The 21,015-nt window shown below is 49.3% G+C and overlaps 1 protein-coding gene across 1 annotated transcript in view; it reads right to left on the bottom strand.

The window, feature by feature from the left end:
- Nucleotides 1-370: 370 nt before the first annotated feature.
- Nucleotides 371-21,015, bottom strand: part of LOC133362169 (zinc finger protein 883-like) — a 28,614-nt gene continuing 7,969 nt past the window's right edge. The window contains exon 3 of the mRNA XM_061581122.1: nt 371-2,121. Within this exon, the coding sequence (XP_061437106.1) occupies nt 1,029-2,121 (1,093 nt within the window). The 3' untranslated portion in view covers nt 371-1,028. The remainder of the gene's footprint in view (nt 2,122-21,015) is intronic.

The following is a 21,015-nucleotide window of genomic DNA, read 5'->3' as shown; positions in this document are numbered from 1 at the left end:
GCTCTAACGCCATTACTATCACGGGGGTATGATTTGGTCTAGAGGGGCATCATTTGGCCTAGCCAATAATATTCCCGGCTATAATCTAGCCTAGGCCGTTTAGACCCCGGGTATACTACACCTGTGGGTATACTACGGCCTGTGGGTATACTACGGCATTTGGGTATACTCCGGCCTCTTACACCGGGTAAAGTCTCGTAAATGGAATGACCATTGTCAGCCGTGATTGATCTATGGCTGAATGAAAGCCTCCCCAGCTATCGTCATCTCTCAAGATCCCAACACAGGATTCTGTCACGTTGACAAAAGACAAATAGTTCACTGCAGTCACGAAAGCTTTCAATCAAAAGATGCACACATTTATTTAAAAGCAAACGGGCATGTGTGGATACTACCCTTAGACCTGTATCACAAGAACAACGGGTCTCACCTGAGTGATCTGTACAGGTTACTTCCAAAAACACAAACTTTGTCCTAACATCACTTATTCAATGTTTGACCCTTACAAATAAAATGTTGCATGTACACAAAATCAGTGTTCATTCTAAATTATTGACAGACATTTTCCATTTTAACAAAATGTAATTACTGCAGTGAAATATACTGCACCAGGTTAAGCTATTTCAAATAATTATGCACCGTCTGCTTAACAGTGGATGTAAAACATACTATTGTGTCATTCAAAACGAGTAGGCCATTGCATGCTTGCGTCTCGAGTCAAAATGTAGCAAATTCTCAACATTACCGACAAATTACACAACTGAGATGAAACATCATCGCCCCCTACTGACAGGCTCTTGTTCACACACTCTTTGGTTCTTTCAGTAAAGTCATGTCAGTAGCAAAAATAATAGATCAGGAAGTTTAGATCGTAACACAGGGATCTACCCAACCCACAGGGAACACAAAGACTGGCCGCTCACTCTTACTCTGCAGGTTGAACCCAGGAACTGAGTGTTCAACTTCACATTCTTGTCATTAAAGGCCTGTGACAAGGGTGCATCTATTGGAGCGACATCGTCTCAAGCTTACACATCTACCGGGTCTCCATTTGACTTTGTGTTGTCTCGGAGGAAGTCCACCCACACCTCCACTTCCACAAACTGCTGGGAGTTGCCTCGCTCTGCCTCACAGTCAGAATTCTCCTCCTGCTTCACGTTGCCTCCATCGATGTGAAGGTCCCATTTTGGAGTTGAATCTTCATCTTCACATTTCACCATCACCTCTTCACATTCCAACTTCACCTCTTCATATTTCACCTCTTCATATTTCACCTCATTACCTTTAAAAGTGTCCAAGCTGGAATTTTCTTCTGGTTCTTGTTTGATGAGGGATGGGCTCATTGCAGCACTTTGACTTTCACAAGCTGATTTCAGACTCCACTCCTTGTGGATCTTCTGATGCTTGTGTCTTCTCTGGTGTACATGAAGATGTGCTGACTGTGCAAACGCCTTCCCGCACGGAGTGCACTTGAAGGGTTTCTCTCCCGTGTGTGTTCTCTGGTGTGTTACAAGATCAGATGAATGTGCAAACGCCTTCCCACACACACTGCACTTGAAGGGTTTCTCTCCCGTGTGTGTTCTCTGGTGTGTTACAAGATCAGATGAATGTGCAAACGCCTTCCCACACACACTGCACTTGAAGGGTCTCTCTCCCGTGTGTGTTCTCTGGTGTGTTACAAGATTACATGACTTTGAAAACGCCTTCCCACACACACTGCACTTGAAGGGTTTCTCTCCCGTGTGTGTTCTCTGGTGTTCTACAAGAGCAGATGAATGTGCAAACGCCTTCCCACACACACTGCACTTGAAGGGTTTCTCTCCCGTGTGTGTTCTCTGGTGTTCTACAAGAGCAGATGAATGTGCAAACGCCTTCCCACACACACCGCACTTGAAGGGGTTTTCTCCCGTGTGTGTTCTCTGGTGTTCTACAAGAGCAGATGAATGTGCAAACGCCTTCCCACACACACCGCACTTGAAGGGTTTTTCTCCCGTGTGTGTTCTCTGGTGTGTTACAAGAGTAGATAACTGTGCAAACGCCTTCCCACACACGCTGCACTTGAAGGGTTTCTCTCCTGTGTGAGTTCTCTGGTGCCGTGTCAAGTTTGCAGTATGATCCGTGCTGTATGCACACCGGTCGCATCGATGCCTTTTTGCACCGAGCTGTGCCGAGTGCCTTTGCTCCATCAGACCAATTCTGCAGAGGAAGCAACAGCTGCAGACAGAAAAAAAGAATATCCACACCATCTACACGTCAGTATCGAGGCACAGCGGAATGCATATATACACAGTCACACGTGACTTACACGTCTATACTTATTCATAGATATTCATGATATAGTGAAAAAGTTTACCAAATTCATCACACGGGCTGTTATGGCACACAATGAGAGGGCGAATGGTCACAAACATGCCTGGAAGCTCTTGTATCTTCAAAATGAATGTTAACCCAAAACTCCGAGAACACAATTTCGGCTGTCAAGCTACAAAAGGAATATTTATGAAAGCTAAATTCAGCTGACATAGCAAAGGGTGTTGAAAATAATACTATTTGTGTTATGCAGAAATGCATAAATTAATGTTAAATCGCAACTTAGAGGTGTGAAGCCAGCCAGGCTCACGATGTCCTGATTGCTGAGATGAGCAGATCTGACTTCAGCTGCTGCACGTGTGTGCTGTGTCAACTTCTTGACTTTTTCCATTCTTATAAAGAGTTCCAGAGGAAACCAAAAACAAACTATTGTTGTGATATAACCTCCGTGTTCAATAGAGTTAATAGATTTTCTTGGTTCTGTCGGTAAAGTCACGTAGAAGGGAAATAATAAAATAATATAAAATAAAACATAATAAAATAATTCTCACGACGTTTCGGCCACAACGCAAGCAGCCGTCCTCAGGTGAAAACAGGTCTATCAGAAAACCAGGTCTGTCAGACCTGGTTTTCACCTGAGGACGGCTGCTTGCGTTGTGGCCGAAACGTCGTGAGAATTATTTTATTATGTTTTATTATTTTATTATTTCCCTTCTACGTGACTTTACCGAAAGAACCCAGAAGATGTAATATTGTTTTGATATAACGTGCGTGTTCAACAGAGTGAACAGACTTGACTCTGGCACACACACTGCCATGGTAAACAGCAGCAGGGGTTGTCCCCTCCACATTTAGAGTCAACATGAGCACGCGCTCAGCGTGTTTGACAGACATTGACACACGTAGTCTTGGTTCTAAAGTCACGTAGATAGCAAATACAAATAACAGATAATGGAAATAAACAAAGACCACTTGTGTTGCGGTCAAAACGTCGTGGGTTTTTTTGCTTTATTTGCATTTGTTTATTTAATTTAACATTTTTATCTGTTATTTCATTTTCTATCTCCGTGACTTTACAGAAAGAACCAAGAATACGAATTTCTGCAGTTACTAAAGTTTTAAGTCAAAACATTGACACACGCGTTGACAAAACCCCACCCACCCACCTTGTTGTTGTTGTGGGCAGGTGGCTTCTGTAAACAAGAGCGGTACAGCAGCTCAGGCGGGCTTGGGCTGGTAAAAAAACGAAAAAAAACTGCGTTAATATCTACAATAAACCAAAGTGACAAAGTAGCGAGCCGGGTGAAGACAAATTAAACTTAAGGGAGGGAATTAAAGCAAACGCGACCAGGCGAGGGCAGGAGGCAAGGCCCCGCGTGTCTAGGCCCCGCGTTGTAAAGTTCCAACTTGGACATCGATTCACAAGCTGCTGCTGCTGCTCTATTGACATCCCTACGAGAGAGAGAGCGAGGCTCTACCTTGGTAAACAACAACAACCACAACAACCACAACAACCACCACAACCGCAATGAAAATTTCTCACCTCGGATTTCAGTTCACGCGCGGACCTCTAGCTGCCTGCTACCTCGTGACGTCACGCGGCAGCAGATGACATGACGTCACTTCTGGGGTACAAGACCCTCCCCTCCCACAATGAGAGGCTACCCTAACTGAATAAATTAATAAATTATGTTTATGTGGCGATCATCAACATTATCAATAAACATCATTTACACCATCATATACAACAACATCAACATCATCACCACCCCTAGCATCAGCAGCAATATCATCAACATCATCAGCAACATAAACAACAACATCATCAGCATCAACAACAACATCATCAGCATCAACAACAACATCATCAGCATCAACAACAACATCATCAACATCAGCATCAACAACATCATCAGCATCAACAACATCAACAACATCATCAGCATCAACAACAACAACATCAGCAACATCATCAGCATCAACAACAACATCAGCAGCATCAACAACAACATCATCAGCAACATCAACAACATCATCAGCAGCATCAACAACAGCATCAACAACAACATCAACAACAACATCATCAGCAACAACAACAACAACAGCATCAACAACAACAGCATCAGCAACATCGTCACCATCTAGAACAGAGGGGAGGGAAGACTGCGGCCTAGTCAGCCTCGGGCCATCCCGAGTTTTCCTAGCGGACCCGCCGCGCCCGGAGCGCCTCCCCCGGCAGGAGTCGGGATCGAATAACGGGTCCGCCGGGCGTGGTGAACACACACACACACAGTGTACACACACACACACAGTGTACACACACACACAGTGTACACACACACAGTGTACACACATATTGTACACACACAGTGTACACACACAGTGTACACACACAGTATACACACACAGTGTACACACACACACACAGTGTATACACACACACAGACACACACACAGACACACAGTGTATACACACACACAGTGTACACACACACAGTGTACACACACAGACACACAGTGTACACACAGACACACAGTGTACACACACACAGTGTACACACACACACAGACACACACAGACACACAGTGTATACACACACAGTGTACACACACACAGACACACACAGTGTACACACACAGTATACACACACACACAGTGTACACACACAGTGTACACACACACACACAGTGTATACACACACACAGACACACACACAGACACACAGTGTATACACACACACAGTGTACACACACACAGTGTACACACACAGACACACAGTGTACACACAGACACACAGTGTACACACACACAGTGTACACACACACACAGACACACACAGACACACAGTGTATACACACACAGTGTACACACACACAGACACACACAGTGTACACACACAGTATACACACACACAGACACACAGTGTACACACAGACACACAGTGTACACACACACACAGACACACACAGACACACAGTGTATACACACACACAGTGTACACACACACAGACACAGACACACACAGTGTACACACACACACAGTGTACACACACACACAGTGTACACACACACACAGTGTACACACATATTGTACACACACAGTGTACACACACAGTGTACACACACAGTATACACACACACAGTGTACACACACAGTGTACACACACACACACAGTGTATACACACACACAGACACACACACAGACACACAGTGTATACACACACACAGTGTACACACACACAGTGTACACACACAGACACACACAGTGTACACACACACACAGTGTACACACACAGTGTACACACACACACACAGTGTATACACACACACAGACACACACACAGACACACAGTGTATACACACACACAGTGTACACACACAGACACACACACAGTGTACACACACGGACACACAGTGTACACACAGACACACAGTGTACACACACACACAGTGTACACACACACACAGACACACACAGACACACAGTGTATACACACACACAGACACACACAGTGTACACACACACAGTGTACACACACAGTGTACACACACACATTGTACACACACACAGACACACACAGTGTACACACAGAGACACACAGTGTACACACAGACACAGTGTACACACTCACACAGTGTACACACACTCAACACACACGTGTACACACTCAACACACAGTGTACACACACACACAGACACACACACAGTGTACACACACACAGTGTACACACACACACAGACACACAGTGTACACACAGTGTACACACACACACAGACACACACAGACACACAGTGTATACACACACACAGTGTACACACACACAGTGTACACACACAGTATACACACACACACAGACACACAGTGTACACACAGACACACAGTGTATACACACACACAGTGTACACACACACACAGACACACACACAGTGTACACACACACAGTGTACACACACACACAGACACACAGTGTACACACAGTGTACACACACACACAGACACACACAGACACACAGTGTATACACACACACAGTGTACACACACACAGTGTACACACACAGTATACACACACACACAGACACACAGTGTACACACAGACACACAGTGTACACACACACACAGACACACACACAGACACACAGTGTGTACACACACACAGTGTACACACACAGACACACACACAGTGTACACACACACACACAGTGTACACACACACACTGTGTGTGTGTACGTGTGTACACACACAGTGTGTACACACACACACACAGACACTCCAACACACAACCGGTTAGTGCTGCTCCAGTGACAGATTGGCACGGTGTGTTCGCGTGATAAACCTTGCCAACTGGCTGTGTCGGCTGATGGTCGGTTTAACGACACGCAAACATTCAAACTTAATTTGGAGCTTTCGTGACTGCAGGAATTACTCTTTGGTGGTTCTTTCGGTAAAGTCACGTGTAAAGATAAAATAATACATTAAATACAAGCATACGACGTTTCGATTGCAACACAAGGAATCATCATCAGGTATAAATGAAATCCCGGCCGGGTACGGGTAGCCGGGTATCGACCTCTGGCGTGTAGAAATTAAGCGTGCGTTTATATTATAGCAGATGGGAAAACCGAATGCAAAAAGATGAAACTCATCGCCGATGTCACGAATGGAAAGATGTTGAAGCGGAGTGATGTGAAAGTGAGGGAGTGTGAACCGTTGGAGTGCGGCCGTGAGATGGACTAATGGCTCGTTTTCTTTTGCGATCATCAGCAGACAGAGCCGGCCATGAAGCCGGTCCTCATCTCACTGTTCATCTTACTCCTTCGGGGTGAGTTCACACCCAGAGACACTCACCCAGCACACATTGGACGGTGCCCTTTCGTTAGCCAGGTGAGAGGTCACTGCGATCTGCCTCGCCTTGAATGCAGGAGGTCGTGGGTTCGATCACGACCCTGACGCCTGCTGCTGTATATTGGGAGTTTGCGTGTCTCTCTCTCTCATCGTCATCATCACGGTGGCTAGGAGATGTTAATTACCTCGCCTGGTGTACAGGAGGTCGTGGGTTCAATTCCGAGCCTGATGCCTGCTGCTGCTGTATATTTGGAGTTTGCGAGTCTCCCTCTCTCATCGTCATCATCACGGTGGCTAGGAGATGTTAACTACCTCGCCTGGTGTGCAGGAGGTCGTGGGTTTGATCCCGAACCTGACTCCTGCTGCTGTATATTTGGAGTTTGGGTGTCTCTCTCTCATCACCATCATGGTGGCTAGGAGATGTTAACTACCTCGCCTGGTGTACAGGAGGTCGTGGGTTTGATCCCGAACCTGACGCCTGCTGCTGTATATTTGGAGTTTGCGTGTCTCTCTCTCATCATCATCACGGTGGCTAGGAGATGTTAACTACCTCGCCTGGTATACAGGAGGTGATGCGTTAGATCCCAACCCTGATGCCTGCTGCTGTATATTTGGAGTCTGTGTCTCTCTCTCATCATCATCACGGTGGCTAGGAGATGTTAACTACCTCGCCTGGTGTACAGGAGGTCGTGGGTTCGATCCCGAACCTGACGCCTGCTGCTGTATATTTGGAGTCTGCGTGTCTCTCTCGCTCTCGTCATCACGGTGGCCAGGAGATGTTAACTACCTCGCCTGGTGTGCAGGAGGTCGTGGGTTCGATCCCGACCCTGACGCCTGCTGCTGTATATTTGGAGTCTGCGTGTCTCTCTCTCATCATCATCACGGTGGCTAGGAGATGTTAACTACCTCGCCTGGTACGCAGGCAGTCGTGGGTTCGATCCCAACCCCTTACAAGTAAACCCGTAAAAACAAAGTTTTTCACTATAAATCCTTTATATGCGTGGCGGCTAGAGTCTTCTCGTCCTCTGGCTTGAGATGGCTGCCACCTATGGGTCAGATGATTGTCTGCCACCATTAAGCAATTGGTAATTAAATATTTAATTTGTTTTCCCTAAACAGTGTAAAATTTTGGAAAATTTTTTTCAGGAAAATTATTTGTCACACACAACGAGTCTGTGTGGAAAATGTCAGCTCGATTGGATCATGGGAAGTGGGTTCAAAAACGAGCGAAAGATTTGCACGGTCGTAAGCAAGCAAGCACGCAAGCAAGCAAGCACGCGAACTTAATATAAAGGATTTTTAAAAATGCCTGCTGCTGCATGTACGTGTTGAGTTTGTGTGTCTCTCCCCGTGGTCGCGTGGATTTTTCTCCAGGTCCCTCTGGTTTTTCCTCCTCCTCCTTCGCATTTAGAATCAACGTCTCTACGCGTTTGGGGGTAATCCGGCTGCCGCTATCATCATCATCACGTGGTCATTTATATCGGCCACTCCCTTGAGCTACAATGTGCGACAGACAGACCACTCCTGAGAGAGAGAGAGCTACAATATACAATGTCAAAGAGCTATCTGTGGAATTTCTACAGGTTTTAAATGTGAATATTATTACGCCATGTATACACACACCAGAGGTCGCAACCGGGTACCCGATACCCGTACCCTACCCGATACCCGGCTACCCGTACCCGGCCGGGTAGGGTACAGGTACGGATACCCGATTGCGACCTCTGGGATGAAGCCATGTTGCAGGCGCGGGTGGGTTGATTCCAGGAACTTGAATTGTGAGAAGAGACAAGACGTTGGGAAATGAGTGACAAACGGTGACTCACCAGTGACTCACGGCCTACCCGTACCCGTACTCAGCCGCACCAGGGTCGCAAACGGGTACCCGTACCCGGCCGGAGGACCACAGAATAAAAAAAAGCTTATACGACCACGGGGAAAACATAGCAACTCTAACTATACGGCGTGTTATAAGGTCGCAATTGAACCCACGACCTCCTGCATAACAGCCGAGGTAGTTAACATCTCCTAGCCACCGTGGTGCCCGCTAGACATTGTGTACCTAGTGTATATACACACACACACGCACGAGATAAAACAAACATTCCCGTACAACAACCGTATGGGGTGTGCAACATATTGGCGAGATAAGAAGGTTGCTTAACGTCGAAACTTGTGCGATCGTCGCAGCAGTGAGGCGGAAGACAGCAGCGTTGCCGTCTCGCGTTTACCACCAAAAGGAGCTGCCCACTGCCCACAGCTGTGTCAAGACGCAGAGACCCAGCAGAGGGCAGCAGTCCATGCAGTGCAGGGAGCCCATCGCAATCCTCGTGGTCAGTTGCGCTGCGCAGAAGAGACGCGGGCCGTGACGATGTTAACGCCCTCGCCTGGTACGCAAGAGGTCGTGGGTTCGATCCCGACCCTGACGATGCCTGCTGCCGTATCTTTTTAGTTTTCATGTCTCACTCATCATCATCGTCATCATCATCATAACGGTGGCTGGGAGATGTTAACATCCTCGCCTGGTACGCAAGAGGTCGTGGGTTCGATCCCGACCCTGACGATGCCTGCTGCCGTATCTTTTTAGTTTTCATGTCTCGCTCATCGTCATCGTCATCATCATAACGGTGGCTGGGAGATGTTAATGACCCCGTGTGGTACGTGGGATCGAACCCACGACCGCTTGCGTACCAGGCAAGGAGTTAACATATCAAGTTCAAGTTCAAGTACTAGGTGTAGCGCTGTGAGCCATTCGGCTCTTGAATTGGGTGCAACCGCAACAAACAAACGACAAAAACATGAACAAGAAAACATCTTAAAGTGACTATGTGACTAAGTGCAAACAGAAAATCCAAGAAACGACAGCAAAATGTTGCAGAGAAAAACACCGTTACACCAACGCTGTGCAAACATCCCAGTGGGATGCAAGTCAAACAACAACAACAACCACAAGACAACTTAGATTAAGGCCATCAGTCTTACTCCGTACTACAACAAACGTGGTCAAACCAGTAAACTTTTCGAAATCACCAAAATAAAAGCAATGAAACAGTGATCATAGGAACTGTGACGGAATTTTCACAATCTATATATATAAAATCGTGAATCTGTCTGTCTATCTGTCTGTCTGTGTGTCTGTGTGTCTCCGGACCATACGCACTTTCATTGGACGCCGGTTGCCCCTGCCAACGGCTAGCGACGCCTTCGCCGCTTTCATTGGACCTGGCAACGGCTAGCGACGCCTTCGCCAAGGGCTGCAGTTTCATTGGACGGCGGTTGCCCCTGCCAATGGCTAGCCACGCCTTCGCCACTTTCATAGGCTCCGTAATTAATTAAATAATAGCCATTACTCAGTATTGTTCGAGCGCTAGGGGGGGGGGGACCGGCACCCGTACCCAGCGTCAGCCGGGTGGGAAAATCAGGCGAGGCGGGAGGCTCTGCACGGTGCTAGGCCTCGACACCCACCACGCGAATCTAAGGTAAATTCATAAAAGTTTCACGTCCTCTACAGAGTCGTGAGGGAGGGAGAGTGGCGAGGGAGGGAGAGTGGCGAGGGAGGGACTCAGCCTCAAAACGAGTAACTGGTGTGGCGTTTTCACATCGGCACTGGGGAGACAAAGGCGGCCGGGCGTGGTGGATCCAAGTCCCGGGCGAAGCCGGGTCATGTGTATGTGTGTATGTGTTTATGTGTATGTCTGTGTGTCTCTATGTATGTGTGTATGTATGTGTGTGTATGTGTTTGTGTGTTTGTATGTGTGTGTGTATGTATGTCGGTTTTTTTTATGTGTTTGTGTGTATGTATGTGTGTTTGTATGTATATGTGTGTATGTGTTTCTGTGTATGTATGTGTGTGTATGTATGTGTGTTATGTGTCTGTCTGTGTGTCTGCATGTATGTGTGTGTGTATTGTGTATGTGTTTGTGTGTATGTATGTGTGTGTTTGTGTGTATGTGTATGTCTCTGTGTATGTATGTGTGTGTATGTGTGTGTATGTGTTTGTGTGTATGTATGTGTATGTATGTGTGTGTATGTGTGTGTGTGTCTGTGTGTGTGTCTGTGTGTGTGCGTGTGTGGTGTGTGGGGAGCGGTAGTGTAGTGGTTAGCGTGCTCTCTGTGTGTCTGTGTGTGTGTGTGTCTGTCTGTGTGTGTCTGCGTGTGTCTGTGTGTGTGTCTGTGTGTGTGTGTCTGTGCGTGTGTGGTGTGTGAGGAGCGGTGGGTGTAGTGGTTAACGCTACGCTGGGCTACCAACCCGGCGAACCGAGTTCCATTCCCGCTCACGGCCACCACCGGTGACGATTATTTGAACCTCCCCTAGGTCGACTCAGCCTCAAACGAGTAACTGGTGTGGCGTATTAACATCGCCACTGGGGAGACAAAGGCGGCCGTGCGTCAGTGGTGAGGGAGGGAGAGTGGTGAGGGAGGGAGAGTGGTGAGGGAGGGAGAGTGGTGAGGGAGGGAGAGTGGTGAGGGAGGGACTCAGCCGCAAAACGAGTAACTGGTGTGCCGTATTAACATCGCCACTGGGGAGACAAAGGCGGCCGGCCGTGGTGGATACAAGTCCCGGGCGAAGCCGGGTAGTACAGCTAGTAAACGACATAAACATGTACCACCAGAACCCTGCAGCCACAGCTGGCTGCTGCATGAGTCACTCCACAACAGCAGCAGCATCAATCGGAGTATCAACATTTTTCAATGCACCTTTAAGATCAGCACACTAAATCAAAACACAGGTTATACTTTGCAGCGATCATCCGGAGCGAAACATTTTATTTTAGGCCACTGAATAGCACATTACACTGGTAATGTGTTATATATATATATACACACACACACACAGTGTTATACACATACACACACAGTGTTATACACATACACACACAGTGTTATACACATACACACACACAGTGTTATACACATACACACACAGTGTTATACACATACACACACACAGTGTTATACACACACACACACCCAGTGGCGTACCAGGCACTCATGAGGCCGAGTAGACCTAGGGGAGGCCCATGACCGGTTCAGATAATCGTCACCGGTGTTGGCCATGAGCGGGAATCGAACCTAACACTTGCACACACACACACACAACACTGGTAATGTGTTATACACACACACAGTGTTATACACACACACACAGTGTTATACACACACACACAGTGTTATACACACACACACAGTGTTATACACACACACACATACACACACACGTACCTTCGGGGCGAAGCGGCTAAGGAACGAAATCCTTTCGCGTGAAGACGAAAAGAAACCGCATCCGCAATGTGGCCCCATTCCTAATCAAATAGACGGCGATCGCAAACGAGTTTCCCCGTCGTCGGCACCATCTCACCTGGCAGGTAGACAGACAGGCACGCAGCCTGGCAGGCGGGCAGGCAGGTAGACAGGCAGGTGGGCAGGTAGACAGGCTGGCAGGCGGGCGGGCTGGCGGGCTGGCAGGTAGACAGGTGGGCAGGCAGGCAGGTAGGTCGGTAGGTAGGCAGGTACACAGACAGGCAGGTAGACAGGTAGTCAGACAGGCAGGTAGGCAGGTAGACAGGCAGGCAGGTAGACAGGCAGGTAGACAGGCAGGTAGACAGGCAGGTAGACAGGCAGGTAGACAGGTAGACAGGCAGGCATACAGGTAGACAGGCTGGCAGGTAGACAGGTAGACAGGCAGGCAGGTAGACAGGCAGGTATACAGGTAGGCAGGCTGGTATACAGGTAGGCAGGCTGGCTGGCAGCACAAGGTGAGGAATGAACTCCCCACCACCACTGCAGTGTCTGTGGCAAGCCCTTTTATCGAGTGGGTAGCCTTGTTGTTGTTGTATTTAGTCATGATGAGTCAGCAGGGCGTGCTGCTTGTGATGAGTCAGATCCCACGTGCTCCCGTGATGATCTAATCCCACACACGCGCGTCCCTCGCAAACAAGAGGCATCCTGCCCCGATCACTGTGACTTGGAGTTTGTTTGAATGTTTCGTTTGGTGGAGGATGATTGTTACTGCAGCTCGCCTTGAATCCGTGTGCAGCAGTCACCTGAATGTCACTCGCGTTTGACATGTTCATGGCTAATGCCGGGCGAAAACAATAACATGTCCCGCCTAATGTGAGAATTATGCAACGGCAGACGCTTTGAGCAAATCCCCTTGAGTTTCGATTTTATTTTAATTGAATTTAAATTTTACAAAAAAGGAATAATTTAAATACAAATTCATGAATTTTTATTTTATTTATCTATGTAATACTTTTATTATTTTAGTATTTCCCTTCTACGTGACTTTACCGAAAGAGCCAAGAATACACCCCCCCCCCCCCTGGTTTCTCGATATTTCTGCGCTAATTGTGCACCCAGAGGAGCTGCTCTGAATAGTATTTTGATGAGCAGTGAGAGAACACACGAGTTGACATCCTGCCACGAGACGCTGCTCTATTAGAATGAATACATCCCGTTAAAAGCCGGTGCCGTTTTTAATCAGCGTTGATAGCAACTCGCAGTTTAGTACTCGTCAGCTTCATCACGAGATCAGATGGTTTTGATCGTTTTGTGATCGTGCCTTTCTTCTCTTTCGCGTGAACATTCGACAACTCTTGGAGGTGTTTTGGAACAATGCAGTGAGCGCTCTTAGCCTATTCTTATGTGTTTTTCGGTAAAGTCACCAGGTAGGTAAAAAATTAAAATTAATAAAAGTAAAATAAAATAAAAATCACGACGTTTCGGAGGCACCACAAGCTACTGTCTTCAGGTGGAACCGTCACAGCACGACAGCTGTATCAAGTGAGAGAAATTCCAAGAAAACAGTCCTTGTATATGTAGTGGCGGTACGCGCTGACAAAGGGGCGGCGTGTGTGTGAGCGCGCCGGGTGTGGCTACATCAAGAGTGGTGGAGTTGACACGCGCCGAGAGTGATGGATCACGGGGCGGCGCGGGGTGCGTGGTTGTGCGCGCTGACACAATGTGGGAAATAGGATCGTGGGCAGCGCGCAGTGATTGGTCGACTGGGATGGGTGCTCTCAGCGATGTCCGCATGGAGGACTATAAAGGAGGACGCGCGGGAGCACTCGGGAGTTGATAACCAGTTGAAGATCGAAGACGGAGTTGAAGAGGTAGGGCCCTGAGACCCCTAGTCCCGCTGTCCTTGTAAGGGCCGGGACCCTGTGCGGCTCGGAGGCGAGACTGTGGGACCCGTGGTCTGACGTCCATGTGGGACGAGGCTGTGGGACCCAGAGTCGAGACGGACACCCCAGCCGGGTGGGTTCCGAGAAGCTACGGGGCGTAAGAGCCCGTGTGGGTGTAGCCAGGGGAACCCCGTGGGTTAGGCTGCAGTTAGCCACCCGTGTAATATAAGCTGGTGTTAATAAAGAGTGTGCTACCCGTAAGGTCGTCTCCCGTCAAGTTACTACATTAATAATAATAGTACAATTTGTAACGCGCGCAAATTTGCAGACGTAGTGGCCGCAACTCAGAGGCGCGGAGCCAAGCTCAGAGTCGCTCAAAAGCATGATTGTAGAGGTGAGTTTTTAAGTGTCTCTTGAAGGAGGCGATTGAGGTGATGCTGCGAATGTGCAGAGGGATATCGTTCCAGACTGTTGGGGCTGCCACCGAGAAGCGGCGCGTAGACATGACCATCCTGGATCTTGGTATTGAGAGGAGGTCGTGAGTCGCGCTGCGCAGGCATCTGCCGTGTGCTGAGCTGCAAGTTGTCAATAATGAAGAAAGGTGCGGCGGGCAGGCGGATATGAAGGCATTGTGGCAGAGGCAGGCGGTCTTGTATGTGACCCTACTGGCAATGGGGAGCCAGTTGAGAGCGCGGAGACGAGCTAGTGAGTCGAGGCGGGGATGAGTGTGGGCAATGACGACGCGTGCTAGGTTGTTTTGTAGTCTTTGAAGCTTCTTTAGGTTGCCAGTGGAGGTCCGGACAAGGACGGAGTTACAATAGTCAAGGCGAGACCCAACTATGCAACATGCCAAAGTGTTGGCAATTTCAGTAGAGATGAGAGGACGTATGTGTCTAAGAGCCTTCAGGTGAAAGTTACATGAGCTGATGATATGGTTGGTTTGACGGTCGAAGGATAAAGTTGAATCTAGGATGACACCGAGGTAGCTGAAGTGGTCGGTGAACTTGATGCTGTGACCGAAGATGTGTATGTGTGTGGGGAGTGCTGCTGAATTGAGACGTTGCTTGGTACCTAACATGATGGCCACTGACTTTTTCGGATTAAGGGCTAGGTTGTGTGCAGTGAACCATTGTTGCACGGCGGTGGTACATTCCGAGAGCCTCTCGAATCCAGATGCATTGCTAGAATCGATGGGGGTGAATAGAATCGTGTCATCCGCATATGAGTGGTGCTTAACACCGAAGCTTGCAATGAGTCGGCCGATCGGGGAAGTGTAGGCTGTGAAGAGCAGGGGACCTAGAACAGAGCCCTGGGGAACCCCGCATAATGCTCTTGTTTCAGGCGATGTGGACATGCCCACCCTGACTGAGGATTGCCGGTCAGAAAGGTACGAAGCTATCCACTTGAGTGCTGAGCCGCATATACCGAAGTCGGATTTCAGGAGGGAAGTAAGGAGCGAATGGTTGATGGTGTCGAAGGCTGACGAAATGTCCAGACTTACAAGTGCAACAGTTGAGCCGGAATCAACGATCGTTAAAATGTCATCGAGCACCCTAGTGAGTGCTGTTTCTGTGGAATAGTTTTGACGGTAAGCTGACTGGAAGTTGCAGTAGTTTGCGGAGGAGGTGACGTGTGGTTGTAGCTGGGCGAGGGCTAGTCGTTCAAGGAGTTTAGAGAGGTTCGAGAGGTTAGTGATGGGACGATAACTAGATGGGTCATCCGGATCTAGATTTGGTTTCTTTAACAAGGGAGAAACCAGGCCAGATTTGAGGTTGGACGGAAAACACCCCGAAGAGAAGGAGGCATTTGCGATGTTCCTGATCATGATGGCGAGTTCCGGAGCACATTGCTTGAACAAGGAACCTGGGAGCACGTCGAGTGGAGATGACTTCAAAGGAAGTGATTCAATTAAAGCGAAAACGTCTTTTGTAGACACAGGCTTTAGCATAGTTAGAAGAGTGTCTGGGTTAGTGCTTACAATTTTAGGTACCATGAGCGGGGTACAATGGTGCAATGTGTCAGTAGACGTGCACGAGTTTGCGACGGCGATTAGCTTGTTGTTGAAGTAAGTATTAAAAGAGGTGGCAAGTTTCAGTGAGGCAAGGGGATCGCTAAGGTGAGGGACCATAGTGCTACCAGGATGGAGAAGATCTTTGAGAGTTTTCCATAGAATGCGCGGGTTTCCGGTTGCTTTTTTGATGCGTTCCTCAATGTGGGAGGAACGTGAGACAAGGATCAGTTTGTTAGTTTTCCTGCAGGCGACTCTGTAAGCAAGTCGATCAGCAGGTAGACCACTGCGGGATGCGATACGTTCAAGACGCCTCCTGGTTCGCTTAGCAATGATGGCATCTCTTGAGAGCCAGTGAGTGTCGTGAGAAGACTGCGTAGCGGTTCGTGATTTTAATGGAGCTAGTTTGTCCAGCGCCGCCCTCATGTCAGCTTCTAGTTGGAGAGCGCAGACGGTTGGATCCGATGATGGGGATAACATTGAAAGCGAGTTTGCAAGGAGGTGACGAAAAGCAGAAAATTCGATACCCTTAAAATTACGCAAGTTGCGGGTGAATTTGATGGTGATTGGCTTCGGAAATTGGAGGGAAGAAAGTATAAGGCGGTGGTCGGAGTAACCAGTTTGGAAAACTCCCAGTGCAGTGATGCGTCGGTGCTGGTTAGGTTCCAGAACCAGGTCGAGCATGCTCTCAACGTTTGTTGACGAAGCTCTGGTGGGGCCTGAGTTTGTGATGACCAGGTTATGGCAGGCCAAAGTTGACTCAAGGTGACTATCGATGGAGGCTGGGGTATTGCCGGGGCAATTGAAGTCGCCTGTAAGCACGAGCCTGTGAGATGGGTTAGGAATCAGATATAGGAATTCCGAAAGCTCATTTACGAAGGTGTTGATGCTGCCATCTGGAGGGCGATAGATGGAAATAATGTAAAAGCACTCGTTGTTAGTAGTAAGGGATACGGACTGGACCTCGAATGTGGCCTGAGCCATTGGTAGATGGAGCTCTTTAATTTTCAAGTGAGCATTGTAAACGACCGCTAAGCCACCACCCCGCTGGTTAGTTGCGCGAGGTTTATGTAGAACCTTGTATCCTGGGGGCGCAACTTCCAGAGAGATAGCTGGCGGGGAGTCTTGCCTGCACCAGGTCTCAGTGATGAGCAAAAGGTCGATGTGGTGGTCCGAGATGGTATCGTGAATCAGGGCTGATTTATTGGTGATGGAGCGTGCGTTGAGCAGACCGAGGCGGATATGTGAAGGTAGATGTGAAGATCCGTGCAGGTGAGGCGTCGAGGGAACAGAGGAGTTGGCTGGTTCGAGGTCGACCTGTGAACGGCGGCCCCTGCCACCTCTGCAACCACGGTGCCGATGCAGTCTCCGACGTTGGCCTCGGAGAGGCCCAAGGACAGAGAGCGTCCTCAGGAGTGCGGGTTGCAGGTGCAGATGATGAAGAGACGGTGCATGTCGTAGCCCTATTATATCAGCCCGTGCTGCAACGATGGTGCGGATGAAGGGGCCCGGATTCGGATGGACTCCAATCAGCGGCTCAGCTGCCCTGAGCAGCAAGTCGAGGTGTCGTTGTCCAAGCTCCACGCTATCAGCAAGCACTTCCCCATACGTAGCGGATGCAAACACGCCCGTGTAAACACTCGCTGAGCGCGTACACGGGCGTACAGAACCACGCAGGCGGGGCGTACAATGGAGCAGCCAGAAGTACACGAAGTCCAGTGGATTAGCTGACCACGCTCTGTGCTCCAGCTCGCAGGTGGTGCAGCAGGATGGACGTACCTCGCAGAGCTCCCGTTCACTGGTGGTGCTGGGCAGCAGGCAAGCCAACTCTCTCGTGTTGAGGAGATGACAGTCTGCTTCGCGTTCCCACTCGCTGATGGTGGTGAACGTTGGACGGAGCACGTAGATCTCCCACTTGCTGGCGATGCTGGGGCACGCCAAGCTCACAGTCGCTGATGGTACCGGAAGAGGTGCCTTGTGAGGACGTTGCTGGTAGAAACCGTGCCCGGGGCGGATGTTAAGCCGCGCCGCATGAACAATACAGCCAGCGTCCTCCAGCTTCGTGAATCGAAGCAACAGGCCTCGTTTACTCGCACTGCCCAACAGCTGTGCGATGCGGCAGTTAAGGCGAGTTGTGTGGCACTGCAGTAAACGGCATTTGTCGGCTGTTGTAGCGCCGCGAGGCGTGTGCAGTGAACATGGAGGCGGGCGGGTTTGGGTGCAGGGATCGGCCGCCACCCAAAACTCGGGCGACGCCAAAGTAATAATGAAAATAATGAAACAAAATAAATTATATGAAAAATGTAATGGAAGATGAAAGTAAGAAGAGTGGTGGTGAGTGGAGAAGGACGTGGGTAAGGTACGAGGTGTGGTTACGGTTGATAAACTGTGAGAGCGATCCGGGACTGCAGCCAGCTGCGGCGCTGTCGCCATCTTCCCATCCGGGTGTGTCGTCACTTTTGCCGGGGGAGCAGTGGCTGCTGGGAGTGACATCACTTCTGGGCTCAGCGCTGTCCAACCGAACAACGCCGCGTCATCAGCGCTGCGTCCCTCACCGCCGGATGACAGCTGTTTGCAACCTAGCATACCGCGTCATCAGCGCTGCGACCGGACAGTGAGGACGCCATTCTTACTGTAACCGACGCCAGGGCTGGCACATCGACCGACACGCTGGTCACCGCCTTTGCTGCTCTGGCCAAAGGTTGGAGGTCGGGAGACCAGGCCCCTGACATTTCGTACATTTACGCGCTCCGGCTTAATGCTTTTTTTTGTTGACATTCTCTTCGTTGTCGTCGGGGAGTCGTGATTGTTGTTGGGTAAACTGTGTGGAGCTTCGCTCGTGAGTGTTGTCAATGTGTGCGAAACTTTGCTTGTGATTGTTAACAATGTATGGTTTGTATTGAGCTTTGTTCGTGATTGTTAATGTATAGCTTGTGCTGTCATTGTTAACGATGTATAGACTGTATGGGGCATTTATCTTGAGATGGTGACATGCTGCCAAGGATGGGAATTGTCATGCTGGCTCTCAAATATCTTGGGGTGCAGATCCTGACCAGGATGGCCCAGCGGGTGTTGCGTATCTAACACGAGAGTTGTGGTCCCGTCATGCTATGGCTGACGGCTTGACCTGACAGCCCGGAGATAGAGACACTCCGTGGCATGTCTAGCCTAGTGGGCTGTGTGCTCACATGGCTCGGAGAGTGTGGTCCCGTCATGCTATGGCTGACGGCTTGACCTGACAGCCCGGAGATTGAAACACTCCGTGGCATGTCTAGCCTAGTGGGCTGTGCGCTCACATGGCTCGGAGAGTGTGGTCCCGTCATGGAGTAGCTGACGGCTTGACCTGACGGCCCGGAGGTTGAGACCCTCCGTGGTGCATCTGGAGCAGTAGGCTCACCCTGACGGCCCGGAGGTTGAAACACTCCGAGGCGCGTTGAAACAGTGGGCTGGAGATTCGTGGTGTTCAGGTGTAGTTGTCCCGTTACGTTGGGACTGTATCCCTCAGTTGTTAGGGTGCATGTTGTGCAGGAAGTGAACAATGGGTCGTCTCAGATCGGTCGGTACAGCTATATGCTGCGATGCGAGTCTTGGAGAGAGATTGGGTTTCAGCTCGGTCGGTACAGCTATATGCTGCGATGCGAGTCTTGGAGAGAGATTGGGTCTCAGATCAGTCGGTACAGCTATATGCTGCGATGCGAGTCTTGGAGAGAGATTGGGTCTCAGCTCGGTCATTACAGCTATATGCTGCGATGTGAGTCTTGGAGAGAGGTTGGGTCTCAGATTGGTCGGTACAGCTATATGCTGCGATGCGAGTCTTGGAGAGAGATTGGGTCTCAGATCGGTCGGTACAGCTATATGCTGCGATGCGAGTCTTGGAGAGAGACTGGGTTTAAGCCCCCCGATATGGCCGACGTGCGCGGTTTTAGGATGGAGACGCCACGTTGGAAAGGCGGGGGTGCTAACGGTTGACATGTAATGTCGGTTGTGGTCCTCATTGAGGGCTGCTGGGACGCAAGCACGGGATGCCTTTTGGAGATGCGGTTCGTGCGTGCGGCCACCATTTATGGACAGGAGCAGGCAGATTTATTTTGGTTGTGTCATGTAAATTTTATTAATATGTTTAAAAATGTAGATACTGGAGCAGCCCTGAAGTGCGACTTCTTTGCCCAGTACATGGGTCGGCCCTGAAGTACGACTTCTCGACCCGGGACGTAGACAGACGTCCGGATAAGTGTGTGTAGAGGGATGCTCGACATGTTGGTCTTCGCCTTTTCTCCACCTGACGGATGGGAGGTTGGCAGGGTGGTGTGGAACCCTGCCATCCATGCGGTGGTTGTGCATCCAACGCGTCGGAATCTGTATATTTGTTGTTGTTAATTCCCCGTTTTTTATGCGGATCCCGAGGAGGGCTAGGTGTGCCGCGGGTCGTTTGTTCACGTGTCATTGCTTCACCTTTTTGTTGATTGATGCTTGTATATAGTGTAGAGTTGTACAGGTTGGTTATGGTATTTATGGTTGCTTTCTTGTTCTCTTTTCTTTTCCTGTTGAGGCTCGCGTATTTTTTTTCTCTCTCTCCCTTTCGTTAATTTAAACTTTCTAATTATTGACAGCCGGGACGGCTGGAGGCTACGTAGAGGGGGGTAATGTAGTGACATAAGAAGGGAGGGACTGCTGGGGGCTCTGGGTTCCCGGGCAGGTCCAGACGCTTAAGCCTCTGGGCGCCAGG

This window comes from Lethenteron reissneri, unplaced genomic scaffold (assembly GCF_015708825.2).
Source record: "Lethenteron reissneri isolate LAM-NWPU_2019-01 unplaced genomic scaffold, ASM1570882v1 scaffold_1394, whole genome shotgun sequence".
In the NCBI taxonomy this organism is placed as follows: domain Eukaryota; kingdom Metazoa; phylum Chordata; class Hyperoartia; order Petromyzontiformes; family Petromyzontidae; genus Lethenteron; species Lethenteron reissneri.
The sequence above is the reverse complement of the archived record's forward strand: the minus strand, read 5'-3'. Positions and strand labels throughout refer to the sequence as shown.